At 43.1% G+C, this 15,250-nt stretch overlaps 1 protein-coding gene across 2 annotated transcripts; it reads right to left on the bottom strand.

The window, feature by feature from the left end:
• Positions 1 to 3,897: 3,897 nt before the first annotated feature.
• LOC139385917 (amyloid beta precursor protein binding family B member 1-like) lies at positions 3,898 to 15,037 on the bottom strand. Of its 2 annotated transcripts, none has more exons than XM_071131209.1 (14): positions 14,900 to 15,037; positions 13,587 to 14,186; positions 13,232 to 13,440; positions 13,055 to 13,114; positions 12,485 to 12,561; positions 12,310 to 12,370; positions 11,971 to 12,117; positions 11,459 to 11,586; positions 8,660 to 8,774; positions 6,883 to 6,967; positions 6,700 to 6,795; positions 6,401 to 6,516; positions 6,108 to 6,284; positions 3,898 to 5,954 (listed from the first exon to the last, which is right to left on the bottom strand). In XM_071131209.1, the coding sequence occupies exons 2-14, from the start codon at positions 14,167 to 14,169 to the stop codon at positions 5,799 to 5,801; spliced, it is 2,010 nt and encodes a 669-aa protein (XP_070987310.1). In that variant the 5' UTR covers positions 14,170 to 14,186; positions 14,900 to 15,037; the 3' UTR covers positions 3,898 to 5,798. The 2 variants fall into 2 exon arrangements, with proteins under 2 accessions (XP_070987310.1, XP_070987312.1); XM_071131211.1 differs by having other exon boundaries at positions 6,715 to 6,795; positions 14,900 to 15,021.
• Positions 15,038 to 15,250: the final 213 nt, after the last annotated feature.

Here is a 15,250-nt window from a genome sequence, read left to right as displayed (position 1 = left end):
CGCCCACATGATGAACATCAATACGCCCACATGATGAATATCAATACGCCCACATGATGAACATCAATACGCCCACATGATGAACATCAATACGCCCACATGATGAACATCAATACGCCCACATGATGAAAATCAATACGCCCACATGATGAACATCAATACGCCCACATGATGAATACGCCCACATGATGAACATCAATACGCCCACATGATGAACATCAATACGCCCACATGATGAACATCAATACGCCCACATGATGAATACGCCCACATGATGAACATCAATACGCCCACATGATGAACATCAATACGCCCAAATGATGAACATCAATACGCCCACATGATGAACATCAATACGCCCACATGATGAACATCAATACGCCCACATGATGAACATCAATACGCCCACATGATGAATATCAATACGCCCACATGATGAACATCAATACGCCCACATGATGAACATCAATAAGCCCACATGATGAACATCAATACGCCCACATGATGAACATCAATACGCCCACATGATGAACATCAATACGCCCACATGATGAACATCAATACGCCCACATGATGAACATCAATACGCCCACATGATGAACATCAATACGCCCACATGATGAACATCAATACGCCCACATGATGAACCTCAATACGCCCACATGATGAACATCAATACGCCCACATGATGAACATCAATACGCCCACATGATGAACATCAATACGCCCACATGATGAACATCAATACGCCCACATGATGAACATCAATACGCCCACATGATAAACATCAATACGCCCACATGATGAAAATCAATACGCCCACATGATGAACATCAATACGCCCACATGATGAACCTCAATACGCCCACATGATGAACATCAATACGCCCACATGATGAACATCAATACGCCCACATGATGAACATCAATACGCCCACATGATGAACCTCAATACGCCCATATGATGAATATCAATACGCCCACATGATGAACATCAATACGCCCACATGATGAACATCAATATGCCCACATGATGAATACGCCCACATGATGAATACGCCCACATGATGAATATCAATACGCCCACATGATGAACATCAATACGCCCACATGATGAACATCAATACGCCCACATGATGAATATCAATACGCCCACATGATGAACATCAATACGCCCACATGATGAACCTCAATACGCCCATATGATGAATATCAATATGCCCACATGATGAATACGCCCACATGATGAATATCAATACGCCCATATGATGAACATCAATACGCCCACATGATGAATACGCCCACATGATGAACATCAATACGCCCACATGATGAACATCAATACGCCCACATGATGAACCTCAATACGCCCATATGATGAACATCAATACGCCCACATGATGAATACGCCCACATGATGAACATCAATACGCCCACATGATGAACCTCAATACGCCCATATGATGAATATCAATACGCCCACATGATGAACATCAATACGCCCACATGATGAACCTCAATACGCCCATATGATGAATATCAATATGCCCACATGATGAATACGCCCACATGATGAATATCAATACGCCCATATGATGAACATCAATACGCCCACATGATGAATACGCCCACATGATGAATATCAATATGCCCACATGACGCAACAGCGTCTTGTCTTGTCTTTCCCTTTTTCCATCTCTCCAGTACATCCTAGTTTTCTAGCTCAGCAGGAGAGGCTGTCTGGCGCGGTTCATCCATTGTTTCCTTCCCTCCTGATTTGTGTGAAGTTGATCCACCTCTGTGTTGTGCAAACTCCCCTCCTGTGGTTGTGATTGATTCACTATGACCTGACTGACTCAGAGCCCAACAGTGTCTTTCCTGATTACCAGAAAGTACAGATCTCCAAAAAAGAGGAAAAACAAAAGTAACCTTCTCAATAAACGCACATTTCCACCAGAAAGCCTCTAAGGGTTTTGAGAATCCTCATTCAGTGAAGTGGATATATTCACACCATGAGAACCAAGAGGAGGATGCATCCTACAGGGATTTCTACCATCTCTCCCAAACCTTGATACCAGGTTTAAAATGAAGCTGCTGTTCACTTCCTTTATCCAGGCTGTTCTCTAGATGTGTGATTAGATTAAAGTGCCCAGCAGTGAAGATATGAGCCCACTCCACAGCTCTGAGAGGAGAAGCAATGTTCCACAAGACTACACATTCATTACTCAAAATAAATCTCCATTACACAAATGCCGTATGCATAATTATAGAAATAATTATAGTTGTGATTATTTTCTCCGTGAGCCGAACTCCTTTAAATTGTGATTGACACATAGTGTGAAAGACTAAATAAATCTAGTCACATACACTCACACACGTTGAATATGCTTTAGAAATGTGTTTCAGCGTGATGGCAAAGGCAAACAGTAGAATAAAGAAACATAACAATGGGACTCAGCATGGATGGCTAAAAACATACCACTGCTCATTCATAATTATATGGAACAGTGTGAATACATTTGAGGATACAGGAAAATCAGAGACAGAAATAATTATATTTCCTTGCTTTTGAAGAGCACATTTTCATGTAAGTACATAATTTTCTAATAGAGATAATAACCAAGATCACATCTATAGCATGTTGTTTAAGCATACAGATGTATAGGCTAAAAAAACTCAGTTGTGGGTGGAAGTATGGGAGGGTAGCAGGACATTGATATGGATCACCTCCATCAACAACGCACTGAACTCAGACACCCTCCCACTGTGAGCCAGCAGGCCTCAAATTAATCAAACTACAGTACAAATGAGGGACGAGGGAACACAAGCAAAACCCCAAACAGACAACCAACCCAGTCTGAATGGGGCGGGGAGCTGGCCGATCCCTTATAAAGGACCTGATTACCGCCAAGCCCTTGATGTGTCCCACAGCACAGCAGTGCAGTCCCTCTGGCAGGGATAGGAGAGATATCCTTGTGAAGGAGTGTCCATTACACGTCTGGGCCTGGACCACTTGATGTGCACCTTTCCCCCCAAAGCCATCTCCTATGGAAACAATAACCAGCCTATATACAGCATCCCTCCCTGGGCCTTTTGATTTAATCCCTCCCTGGGCCTTTTGATTTCATCCCTCCCTGGGCCTTTTGATTTCATCCCTCCCTGGGCCTTTTGATTTCATCCCTCCCTGGGCCTTTTCAATACAACAGGAGGGGGAAAGCATACAGACATGAATGAACAGGTGACATGGGGTGACCTCTGCATGTTATTCACGCATGGGCCTTGCACCAATAGAGAATGATAGAGGCCTTTCGTGGCCAAAAGGCCTTACTGGCATGGACAGCGCAATTGAGGGCTTCCACCATTTTAATCTAGTTAACTGGGTGGGACTTCCAAATTCATTGGCTGATCCCTCCTGGTGACCCTGTTGGAGTCATGTCCAACCGGGTCATCAGGAGGGATCAGCCAATCGTGAAGATTGACTACTTAAAAATGATCCTCAATGGCGCTGCCCATGCAGTGACATACGCTACAATGGCACAGATAAAGAGTAGTCCTCTATCTATCTCTATGCTTGCACCTCTCACAATATATTTGGTAAAACCAATGTCAGCAGGTTTCATACATATGCAAAGGACTAGACAGCCTGCACGGTCTGGCTTCGCTTCCATTTTAATGGGATTACCAGGAATGTCAGATAAAAAAACATTGATTGAAAATGGAGGATTTATGTGGTTCTACCACCGGTTACGAAAGGAGACAATTTACAGACTAATCCACAACTGCCTTTTGGAATACAATCTCACCAATCCACACGGCTTCACTCAAACACGTCACACCAAAACCATGAAAATAATTCCATTAAGCGGGTGAAAAAAATATGCAACACCAAAAATAAGATATGTTCACATTTATTTATTGTGCAGGGACTTTTATATACAGATACATTTTATACACCTAATTTACATGAATTGTGAAATAAATGTATCAGCTAGTGTTCCAATATTCCAAATTTTTTATGTTGACTTTGGAAGTACTAACATAACAGAATTAGAAAAAGGAGCACAATGATAAGTGAACAGTGTCATGAGATATAGTATTATACAATTCAATCCAGTCTAATTATATCAGATAGTGTTTCTATATTTTACATGTTTAATTTTGTTAGTCAAATAACTATTGCACTAAATACTTCTGACAAACACATTTCATCTGTATTTTATTATTTTTTTTACATAAAAACCACAACTAGTCTGATTTGTTCTCTAATACAATCAATAATGAGCAACTGTGCAACTGCTCCTCAGTAGTGTCCATTATAGTGTATGAAAACAATACAAAATACATTACTTAGAGGGACCATGGCCCAAACAGAGCAAAAAGTGGTACAAAAAAATGGAAATAAATAAAATCATTCTCTCAATTTTATTCCTGTCCCAGGGCGCTGACTAAGGGAGACAGATACTGACCTGCTCTCAGCTACTCAGTGGAAAGGACCTGACAGTGACAACTAATCTACTACTAGCTAGCTTATATATTGATAGACACGGATACAGGCTAGTGACATGCCTTACAAACACTTAACAGGTACAGAATTCAGCCCTCTTTACCATGAAGTAGCACACATCTAGTATGTTACAATAACTAAGAGTTCAGCACTAAACCGCTGCAGGCAGATATGATCCTGGTTATTCCTCTGAGCTATTAAAACATGCAGTGTGTGGTGAGGTCCTACACTACTATTTGGTGGTGGTGGTTACCAGCTGCGGTTGACTGACTCAGAAAACTCAGGCCTTGAGCTGTTGTGTTTTCTAAGTCACTTTTCCATGATCAGAAGTCTATTTTCACCATTGCCTCTTTTTGTTGGCTAAGCCCTAGTCAGATATAGCCAGGCCCCTACATTAAAGAACCCACAGCACAGTGTGTGCTGCTATATAACCGTTTGGAAGCCATTCTACCAACACCACATACAGGAAAGTCTGATTATTGCACAGAAGCACTGAACTTGCAAATGTTCATGCAAATGTAGGGGAAACGCAACTACAGTACACTCTGAAATCACTGTTTGTTCACGACGACGTGACATGATTATTCACTTCTTTAATGGAAGACTAAAACACACTGTTTGCAGTGGGGAACATGAAGCTCTCTAGGTGACTACTTGGGCTCTTAGAACCTCAGTTGGACAGTAGTAGAGGCTGAGGAGTGTACAGGGTAATGACACGGTAGAAAACAAACATCAGGAGACTCTACTAGGTTCGACAGTGACTGCATGACCTTCTTCAGACACCAGTAGAACATTTTTAAAAAGAGGTGCTGTTACTGTTTGGGGAAGAGCACGGCTCCATGACTCAACCATAGTTGCAACGAACTTAGATGTATTTCTGTGTGGAATCCTCCTAGCTTCCTACAGTGAAGAAACATGTAGTTACATCCCATAATATGAACGCTTCCTGCCAGACATGGTTTCTGCTAAAACACAAAAATAGTGACAAACAGATTAAATCCCAACAGAACAAACAATGGGCCGTTGTCAGGGCTCATTCAGTTTGAGTACAAAGCTAAAGGAGAGTTATACAGTAGATGTATAGAAAAACACTTTGCAATCACTAGTAAGTAAGCATTTCCTCAGTTACATATAACTCCATGCACTAATGAAAGGACTATCTCTAAGGAAGGCCAAAAGGAGTGTAAGGCCGACAGAAACGGCAGAAAGCGAGAGAGAAAGAGAGAGAGGAGGAGTGAGCTGGAGCTCCTGTGATGGGTTGGTGTTGGTGGGGAGGAGATCTTCTCTCTTCTGCTCAGGGGGACTGGGACCCTGACCTGTACTGCTTGAAGCTTCCCAGCAGACTCTGGACCCCCATCCTGACCCGGCGGGCCATGGAGTCAGCAGGCGGAGTGGGCAAGCAGGAGCCCAGGCTGGGAGGCCTCGCGTCCAGACACTTCTGGTAGCGCAGCTGTGGACAGAACACACACACAGACACAGCAGGACTCCATCAGTAATACCATTCCAGTTTATTAATAAAATGTTCTATACTATAGACAACATATCATCCTTCAGCCCGTCTCTCTAGACCACCGATTAATCAATAATCAGTCTATTGACTCACCATGCAGGCGGCCTGCACCGCCTCACTCAGGCTGGCAGCGTTGGGCTCACACCAGAACATGTGACAGATGAAGTCCCCGGGGCCCTTGGCCATGATGAAGGCAAAGGTGTGGATGTCCTTTCCCACACCCATGAAAGACAGGAACCGCACCCGGCACTCTGACATCACCTCCTCAGTCTGGGGAGGACAAAGGACACAGCATGGTCAGGAGAGAGCCATACTGACATGACTGCTACCAAATGTCTGTGTGTAACGGAGATGATGATGTTGTGGATGGGTTAGTTAGTAACTACCTCTCTGGTGAGGATGGTGAGAGTGGCAGGGGCCACGTTGACAGAGACGGGGGTCCAATCCTGCTTCCTTGTGCTGTTCATTGCAGCCTCCAAAGCATCATTGATTGTGTCCACACCTAGGAGACGAGAAAGTTTGACTGTTAACAGTATCCACAGGGCAAGGTAAACTGCATGGGAGTAGCTAGCTAGCCACATGTGAAGTGAAGCAAAACACAGTCCCACACAAAGCACAGCCATATGCTTTATTGCACAGCTAGATATATTTACCTAACTACTAAGTAAATAAAAGATTTCCTTACCCATGCGTCCCTTACCTACAGGCTTGGTCACAGGTACGTTACCAAGGTAATATACAAGGAAACGTTGGAAATTCTCATTTTTTGGAACGGGAAACTCTGCAGAGGAAGAAGATAGGGATGGAGTTAGTGTCTGGTGTTTTACTTCTGTTCTAAAATGAACTGTATAACTATCACAGTGGTTACCTTGAGTAGGAATCTCCATGGCTTTGCACTGGTCAGAATTGTACCTGCTCAGAAATGGCTTGGATAGTTTCCTCTCTGTCATTATCTGAATGTAAAGAGACATGTTCAGCTCATCGTGAAACGAGATTCCACAGGAAATAGTATATTAGATATGTGACATACAGTGGAAGTCGTAAGTTTACATACACCTTAGCCAAATGCATTCAAAACTCAGTTTTTCACAATTCTTGACATTTAATCCTAGTAAAAAATCCCTGTTTTAGATCAATTAGGATCACCACTTTATTTTAAGAATGTGAAATGTCCGAATAGTAGTAGAGAGTGATTTATTTCAGCTTTTATTTCTTTCATCACATTCCCAGTGGGTCAGAAGTTCATATACACTCAATTAGTATTTGGTAGCATTGCCTTTAAATTGTTTAACTTGGGTCAAACGTTCCAGGTAGCCTTCCACAAGCTTTCCACAATAAGTTGGGTGAATTTTGGCCCATTCCTCCTGACAGAGCTGGTGTAACTGATTCAGATTTCTAGGCCTCCTTGCTCGCATAGGATTGAGGTCAGGGCTTTGTGATGGCCACTCCAATACCTTGACTTTGTTGTCCTTAAGCCATTTTGCCACAACTTTGGAAGTATGCTTGGGGTCATTGTCCATTTGGAAGATCCATTTGCGACCAAGCTTTAACTTCCTGAATGATATATTGAGATGTTGTTTCAATATATCCACATAATTTTCCTCCTCATGATGCCATCTATTTTGTTAAGTGCACCAGTCCCTCCTACAGCAAAGCACCACCACAACATGATGCTGCCACCCCTGTGCTTCACAGTTGGGATGGTGTTCTTCAGCTTGCAAGCCTCCCCCTTTTCCCTCCAAACATAACAATAGTTATTATGACCAAACAGTTCTATTTTTGTTTCATCAGACCAGAGGACATTTCTCCAAAAAGTACAATCTTTGTCCCCATGTGCAGTTGCAAACCGTAGTGTTTTTCTTAATGGCGGTTTATGAGCAGTGGCTTCTTCCTTGCTGAGCGGCCTTCCAGGTTATGTCGATATAGGACTCGTTTTTACTGTGGATGTAGACACTTTTGTACCTGTTTCCTCCAGCATCTTCACAAGGTCCTTTGATGTTGTTCTGGGATTGATTTGCACCTAAGTACGTTCATCTCTAGGAGACAGAATGCGTCTCCTTCCTGAGCGGTATGACAGCTGTGTGGTCCCATGGTGTTTATACTTGCGTACTATTGTTTGTACAGATGAACGTGGTACCTTCAGGCCTTTGGATATTGCTCCCAAGGATGAACCAGACTTGTGGAAGTCCACCATTTTTTTTCTGAGGTCTTGGCTGATTTCTTTTGATTTTCCCATGATGTCAAGCAAAGAGGCACTGAGTTTGAAGGTAGGCCTTGAAATACATCCACAGGTAAACCACCAATTGACTCAAATGATGTTAATTAGCCTATCAGAAGAATCTAAAGTCAATACATCGTTTTCTGGAATTTTCCAAGCTGTTTAAAGGCACAGTCAACTTAGTGTATGTAAACTTCTGACCCAATAGAATTGTGATACAGTGAATTATAAGTGAAATAATCTGTCTGTAAGCAATTGTTGTAAAAATGACTTGTGTTGTGCACAAAGTAGATGACCTACCAGACTTGCCAAAACTATAGTTTGTTAACAAGAAATGTGCGTAGTGGTTGAAAAATTAGTTTTAATGACTCCAACCTAAGTGTATGTAAACTTCCAACTTCAACTGTAGAAGATATGGGAGTCTCACCCTGGAGCACATCTCATGCAGACTGGTGGCGATGTTCTTGGCAGGTGAGTCACAGCGGAACACGTGACACTTGAGTACCTGGGTCAGGTTGTCTCGCGCTACATAAGCAAAGTCTCTGTTGTAACAAATACAGAAAAGTACACCATTTACATACTGGTACATGAACCCATGCATTTCTCCAACTTAAATGATAACAACCCACAAGAAAAAAACTGGCAAAACAAAAATGATTTCATGCAATCATGTTAGATATGACAATACAATACATTTAACTATATGTAGGATAAACAACATCGGACATGAGAATACATTTCTAAAAGAAAAACTGCAAATAATCATATCTGTACAATACCTTTCCCTGTATAGGGCAGCGAAATGCAGCATGAAAATAAATAATGATCAGTTAATCACAGTTATTACAAAAACACTAGCAGAAAATTCTAATCAGATTCGTAGTGAATGCCATTGAAAGGAAATGTTATTGCAATACCATGGACAACCCACCAGAGGGCAGCTGTATGGACAACCCACCAGAGACAACCCACCAGAGGGCAGCTGTATGGACAACCCACCAGAGACAACCCACCAGAGGGCAGCTGTATCATTGCAACACCATGGACAACCCACCAGAGGGCAGCTGTATGGACAACCCACCAGAGACAACCCACCAGAGGGCAGCTGTATCATTGCAACACCATGGACAACCCACCAGAGACAACCCACCAGAGGGCAGCTGTATCATTGCAATACCATGGACAACCCACCAGAGGGCAGCTGTATGGACAACCCACCAGAGACAACCCACCAGAGGGCAGCTGTATGGACAACCCACCAGAGACAACCCACCAGAGGGCAGCTGTATCATTGCAACACCATGGACAACCCACCAGAGACAACCCACCAGAGGGCAGCTGTATGGACAACCCACCAGAGACAACCCACCAGAGGGCAGCTGTATCATTGCAACACCATGGACAACCCACCAGAGACAACCCACCAGAGGGCAGCTGTATCATTGCAATACCATGGACAACCCACCAGAGGGCAGCTGTATGGACAACCCACCAGAGACAACCCACCAGAAGGCAGCTTTATCATTGCAATACAATGGACAACCCACCAGAGGGCAGCTGTATGGACAACCCACCAGAGACAACCCACCAGAGACAACCCACCAGCGGGCAGCTGTATCATTGCAACACCATGGACAACCCACCAGAGACAACCCACCAGAGGGCAGCTGTATCATTGCAACACCATGGACAACCCACCAGAGGGCAGTGTTGTCTCATGGGTGCAGTTCTGTATTTAAGCATGCCATTGCCAAGTTGGGTTCAAATCCTGTTTGGACCCATAGGCCGCATTTACAAAGGCAGCCCAATTCAGATATTTTTTTCACTAATTGGTATTTTGACTAATCAGTTCAGCTCTAAAAAATTCTAATGTGAAAAAATCTGATGTGATTGGTCAAAAGATCAAAATGTGGAAAAAATATCAGAATTGGGCTGCCTGTGCAAATGCAGCTGTAATGACTCACACAGCTGGGCAAATAACATCTATGTGCAAATTCAGCAGGAAAACAAACCCATATCCACAGGTCTAGGATGGGAAAACACTACCCTAAGGCATGACGATGAACATGTTTTAATAACACTTCTTTATTTTGTACATTTATTTCACCTTTATTTAACCAGGTAGGCCACCTGGCCAAGATAAAAGCAAAGCAGTTCGACACATACAACAACACAGAGTTAAACATGGAGTAAAACAAACATACAGTCAATAATACAGTAGAAAAAAAGTATATATACAGTGTGTGCAAATGAGGTAAGGGAGGTAAGGCAATAAAGTAGGCCATAGTGGCAAGGTAATTACAATATAGCAATTAACCACTGGAGTGATAGATGTGCAGAAGATGAATGTGCAAGTAGAGATACTGGGGTGCAAAGGAGCAAAATAAATAAATAAATACAGTATGGGAATGAGGTAGTTGGATGGGCTATGTACAGGTGCAATGATTTGTGAGCTGCTCTGACAGCTGGTGGTTGAAGTTAGTGAGGGAGATAAGAGTCTCCAGCTTGGAGAGCGTGTTGTGGATGGGTGCTGCTATGGTGACCAGTAAACTGAGATAAGGCGGGGTTTTACCTAGAAAAATGTAATGCTGCAATATGTAACTTTTTGGGGGGGCCGACCAAATTCACATACAAATGAGAGTTATAGATCTGTCACTCATTGAAAGCAAGTCTAAGAAGTGGTAGATCTATTCTATGTGCACTATTTCTATGCTTCAATGAGAATGAATATTTGTTGTGTACACCAAATTCAAACAGCTGAAAATACAATATTTTTAGTTATGCAAAATATATTTCACAGCGGTTTAGAAGGTACAAACATTCTCTACACTTAAACTTGCTTGTTTTGTCACAAACTGAAATTTGGTAAACTATTAGAATTTTTGCAACCAGGAAATGGAGTAGCAATTTCTACAGTGTGCATCTTTAAGAAAATGGAACAAATTACCAGCTATTATGTAATTCCCAGTGTCTAATATCTCTTAATTAGGTGTGGATGGGTCATGATGAAGTAATAGTTAAGTGACGGCTAAGACTAGATAAACAATTTATTAATAGATTGTGCTAAATAGACACTATATAAAATAGTACGAATTCCAAAGAGTTAAACAGCATTTTCTGTTCCTGTAAAAGTAGCTACAACATCTTAATCGGACTGCAACAGTTGTGCAGAGCTTTACAACCTCCAGATGTGGTGCCAAACGGTGACTAACTAGTAGACACTGACCTGCCGTTGTCTCGGCCCACACCCCACACGCGGATGCTGGCAATAGGCTGGGAGTGCAGCAGAGTCTGGCCTAGCGGGTCGATCAGATTCATAGTGTCATTCTCCAGGACCATCAGCATGTCCTTACCCTGGTAACACAACACAAACATATCACGATCCTCCTGAAGCACCACCATGCACAGCAAATTGAACCAAATTACATTTGAATGTGCCATCTGTTCTACAACTGATAATATTCTAGCAAACACCTGTTAGACTTGGTCCCGTTTTAGATGGAGACATTCCCAAGCATTGGTGCATATGGATGACTATAATTACTCTGATGTTCTACATTATTCAACACAGAGCAGCTGCAGGGAATAGCAGTAAATGTGAGAGGTTGCTGAGTAAAAATAGACCAAGCAAGGTAAACAGAGGGTGTTGCCCAGACATCAACCCCATGCCCAGGCTCTTCCCCCAAACAGGAAGAGCCCACCCCAGGCCCTTACTGTAGCCCTGCTCCTCAGACTCACCTCTCCCCAGATGCCAGCAGTGTCGTGGAGGTTGTGCTTATGGTAGGACAGCTGTCTAATGCAGTTGTTGACAGCCACGCTGCTCTTCGCTGGTGCCATGTCCTCTTCAGACATCTCCACCCAGCCCAGAGAGCGCACAGCAAAATACTGGAATAGCAAATTGAGGCAGGAGAGAACACAGGATGGCCCGGAGAGAGGGAGAGGGATAAACCGACAGACGCAGTCCAATTAGGAAAGGGAAGAGTAGTTGTATGTTGACAGGGAAGGGACAGACAGATGACTACAGTCTTCCTGCCTCAGTGCATTAGTGAGTGTAAATGTAAGTGAATTTGAATGTACCTTAGCCTCCAAGTCAGTGCCATGGGGATCAAGGTTCTCCTCTTCCTCAGATTGGGAACAGCTAGTTACAGGTCAGGTATAGTTTGAGAAAGAATAAGAGAAGGGTTCAAGATAAGCTTTCTCATTCTCAGCCAAAACAGTTTATCACATAATGTACTACCACCACACCACTTACTTCAGGTTGATGGATGCATAGCGCAGGGTTGCCCCTTCAAACTCCTTCAGGCTCTGATCAGAAGCCACCTCTCCCTCCTGCAATCACGAAAAATATGAAGAATTTGTCAATTCATTATCACCAAGGTGATCAACATCCAGATGTGCTGCCTTCTAAACTCCACTGTTTCTAAAACTGAAATATTGAGGGTTGAAGCTGGGAAATGTCGTGTGCTCTGTTATTGTATTATTATTTTGGCTATTGAAGCATAATGCTCTGCTTCTGTCCCTTAGTACACGCCAAGACAGTAAAAAAACGTAAGCCTACTTTTTCCCATGTCAACTATTTTCCACATAATAATGATTTATCCGCAGAGTCTGTGGTGAGAGTTTACGTTGAATGTATATTACAAATTATATTTTTCAATGAATAATCGGAGACATAAAAATTACGTTTTCCATACTCATTAAAATAAATAGAACATATTTTAACTGTCAGTGTTGACCTTTTGGTATAGGATATCCTAAATGTGAGGTCTCAGCCATGTCAAGATTCTCATTAGTACTTCTTAATATTCACTCTGTCTCTTACCTTCCACAACTCTCCATCACTAGTCCCTTCATCTGGGTTAGAGAGGTCTCCCCATGTTTCCTAGGAGTCGGACAAAAACATGATGCCGTTTTTATTCTAAATTGGGAGAGCATAGATAGTCTTCTACGAACAGAACTTGTCACAAATCATCCCTAAGGCCTATGAGTAAGAGCTCACCTCCTGCTCTTCCTCACAGGGTGTTGTCTCCAGGGACATACTGGAGGACATCATCGAGTCTCCCACCTTGTCCAGAGGGGAGGGGGGCTCCCACTGAGTAGTGCCAGTAGGGATGTGCCAGTAGTAGGTGCCTGAGGTGTCTCGAACCCGCATCCACCCAGAGGGTAGGTCTGTGTCCGCCTCAAAGGCCTCCGAGTCCCAGAAGGACTCTGTGTGGAGAGAAGGGGAGGGTTAGAACGAGGAGTCCGCCAACGCTGCTTGCAACCTGAGAAGCACTTGTTATGTTAGACTAGACTATAATCATCATTGCTCCAACAAAACAGTCACACGACTGATTTCAACAACTCGCCCTTACCTTTGTTTCCATTTGGAGGGATTTCAGCAGTGCTTTCCTGAGACAGTGCAGGCCAGTTGGTTTCTTCATCACTTGGTGTTCCATTCACGTTAGAAAACAGCAGACAGGGATTTCTAGCCACCCCACCTCCCTCTCTTTCAGCCTCCACATTACTCTGTTCGGACTCCCTCTCTTCCTCTTTAAAACTGCAGGCCTCTTCATCTGCCTCAGATGGATCTTCCTTTTCTTTGTCATTTTCTTCGACCTCACCCTCTTTATCCTCGGCAGACAGTAGAGTATCAATGAGTACTGGCTCCTTGAGAATGGTCTTGGGAGATTTGGTCTGCTCCTCGTTCCTCTGCTCCTCCTCAGTGGTGTTATGAGGGGAGAAGTCCTCTTGGTTCCCATTCTGGTCCTGATGTTTCTCAGCAACTTTCCTCAGCTGGTTCTGGCCCTCCTTGACCCACTTAGCATTGTTGCCGCCAGTGGATTCTTGGTCACTCCAAAGGCCACTGTCATTCAATTTGTTTTTCAGCACTTCATCTTGATGATGGTTGTTGGCTACATGATAAGACATATCATCATCATCATCATGGCCACCCATGGTATTATACAGCAGCTCTGAGGGGAATACAGGGGGGTATGGTTTGAGAGAAAATGCATGCCTTTGCCCATCTGATCACTCGAATGTCCAGAAAAATAACTATTGAGAGGTGTGTCAGTTTAGTAATGAGAGAAAGTGACCTGGCTGGCTAGTCAACTGTTTGACATTGTAAGGTTAACTAACATTAGTTAACTTGCCAGCGAGGTAAATGTAATGTTAGCAAGCTAGCCAGGTAGCTAGCTACCCAGCCTAACTAGTTCGCTAACTAACGTTGACATATTAAAGTAGTAAGCTATGTAACTAATGTTAACTGCGCCATTAGCTAACTTCAGTACATTATCCATGATGACACAAATCGCTACGCTATACAGCTAGCAAACGTTACTAGATAACGATAGTTGGCTAGGCCTCTCTAGCTAGCTTGCTAGTTGCTAATTTAGCAAGCAATCAATAACAATTTAAATGCCATGACAATGTCAAGCGCTAGCTACTGTATTATTGCTAATTTAGCATACCAGCAATGTGGGTTAGCTAACGTTATGTCAACTAAAAGGCAAGGTACGCGGCTTCGTTAGCCTCCTTGCTAGCTAGCTACAGAAAGTAGCTAGGTGACCATCTGAAAAAACGGGCATCATCCGCCATCATCTTCCCATAATATAGCCAGAATTGGTACACGAACACAAAGGACGGCACTATAAAATGTGCGCCATTAACTACTAAATATACTTACTTGTGCTGTCAGTGTGTCTTCGATTAAATATATTCTCGTTATTGTTACATATTTCCACACGTATTGAGGGGTCGTTTATCTGGATTCCCAGGCAATACTGATGCTGCGCTGTTGTGTATAGTGATGATGAAAGATGGGAAGGGGAGGCGGGCGAACGTCAAGAATTTGTCGCTCTGTGTTGCCTCGAGGTTCTCTGCCTCAACCCTCTTACGATCGCTGATCGGAGTCCACAGAATACATTATCAAAATAGATTTATAGAGGTGTTTTCGTACTAAATCAGTGCCATAGTACAGTGGTATGAACTAAATGACTATCGCCCCATAGCACTCACTTCTGTCATCATTTAGTGC

This window comes from Oncorhynchus clarkii, chromosome 27 (genome assembly GCF_045791955.1).
Source record: "Oncorhynchus clarkii lewisi isolate Uvic-CL-2024 chromosome 27, UVic_Ocla_1.0, whole genome shotgun sequence".
In the NCBI taxonomy this organism is placed as follows: Eukaryota; Metazoa; Chordata; class Actinopteri; order Salmoniformes; family Salmonidae; genus Oncorhynchus; species Oncorhynchus clarkii.
The sequence above is the reverse complement of the archived record's forward strand: the minus strand, read 5'-3'. Positions and strand labels throughout refer to the sequence as shown.

Excerpts from the sequence above, each read along its gene's own strand:
- LOC139385917 (XM_071131209.1), bottom strand. The coding sequence starts at position 14,169 with ATGGGTGGCCATGATGATGATGATGATATGTCTTATCATGTAGCCAAC. Across the intron at positions 11,587-11,970 it reads CTGCTGGCATCTGGGGAGAG|GGTAAGGACATGCTGATGGT; the intron begins GTGAGTCTGAGG and ends TTGTGTTACCAG. Across the intron at positions 6,796-6,882 it reads CATGGAGATTCCTACTCAAG|AGTTTCCCGTTCCAAAAAAT; the intron begins GTAACCACTGTG and ends CTTCCTCTGCAG.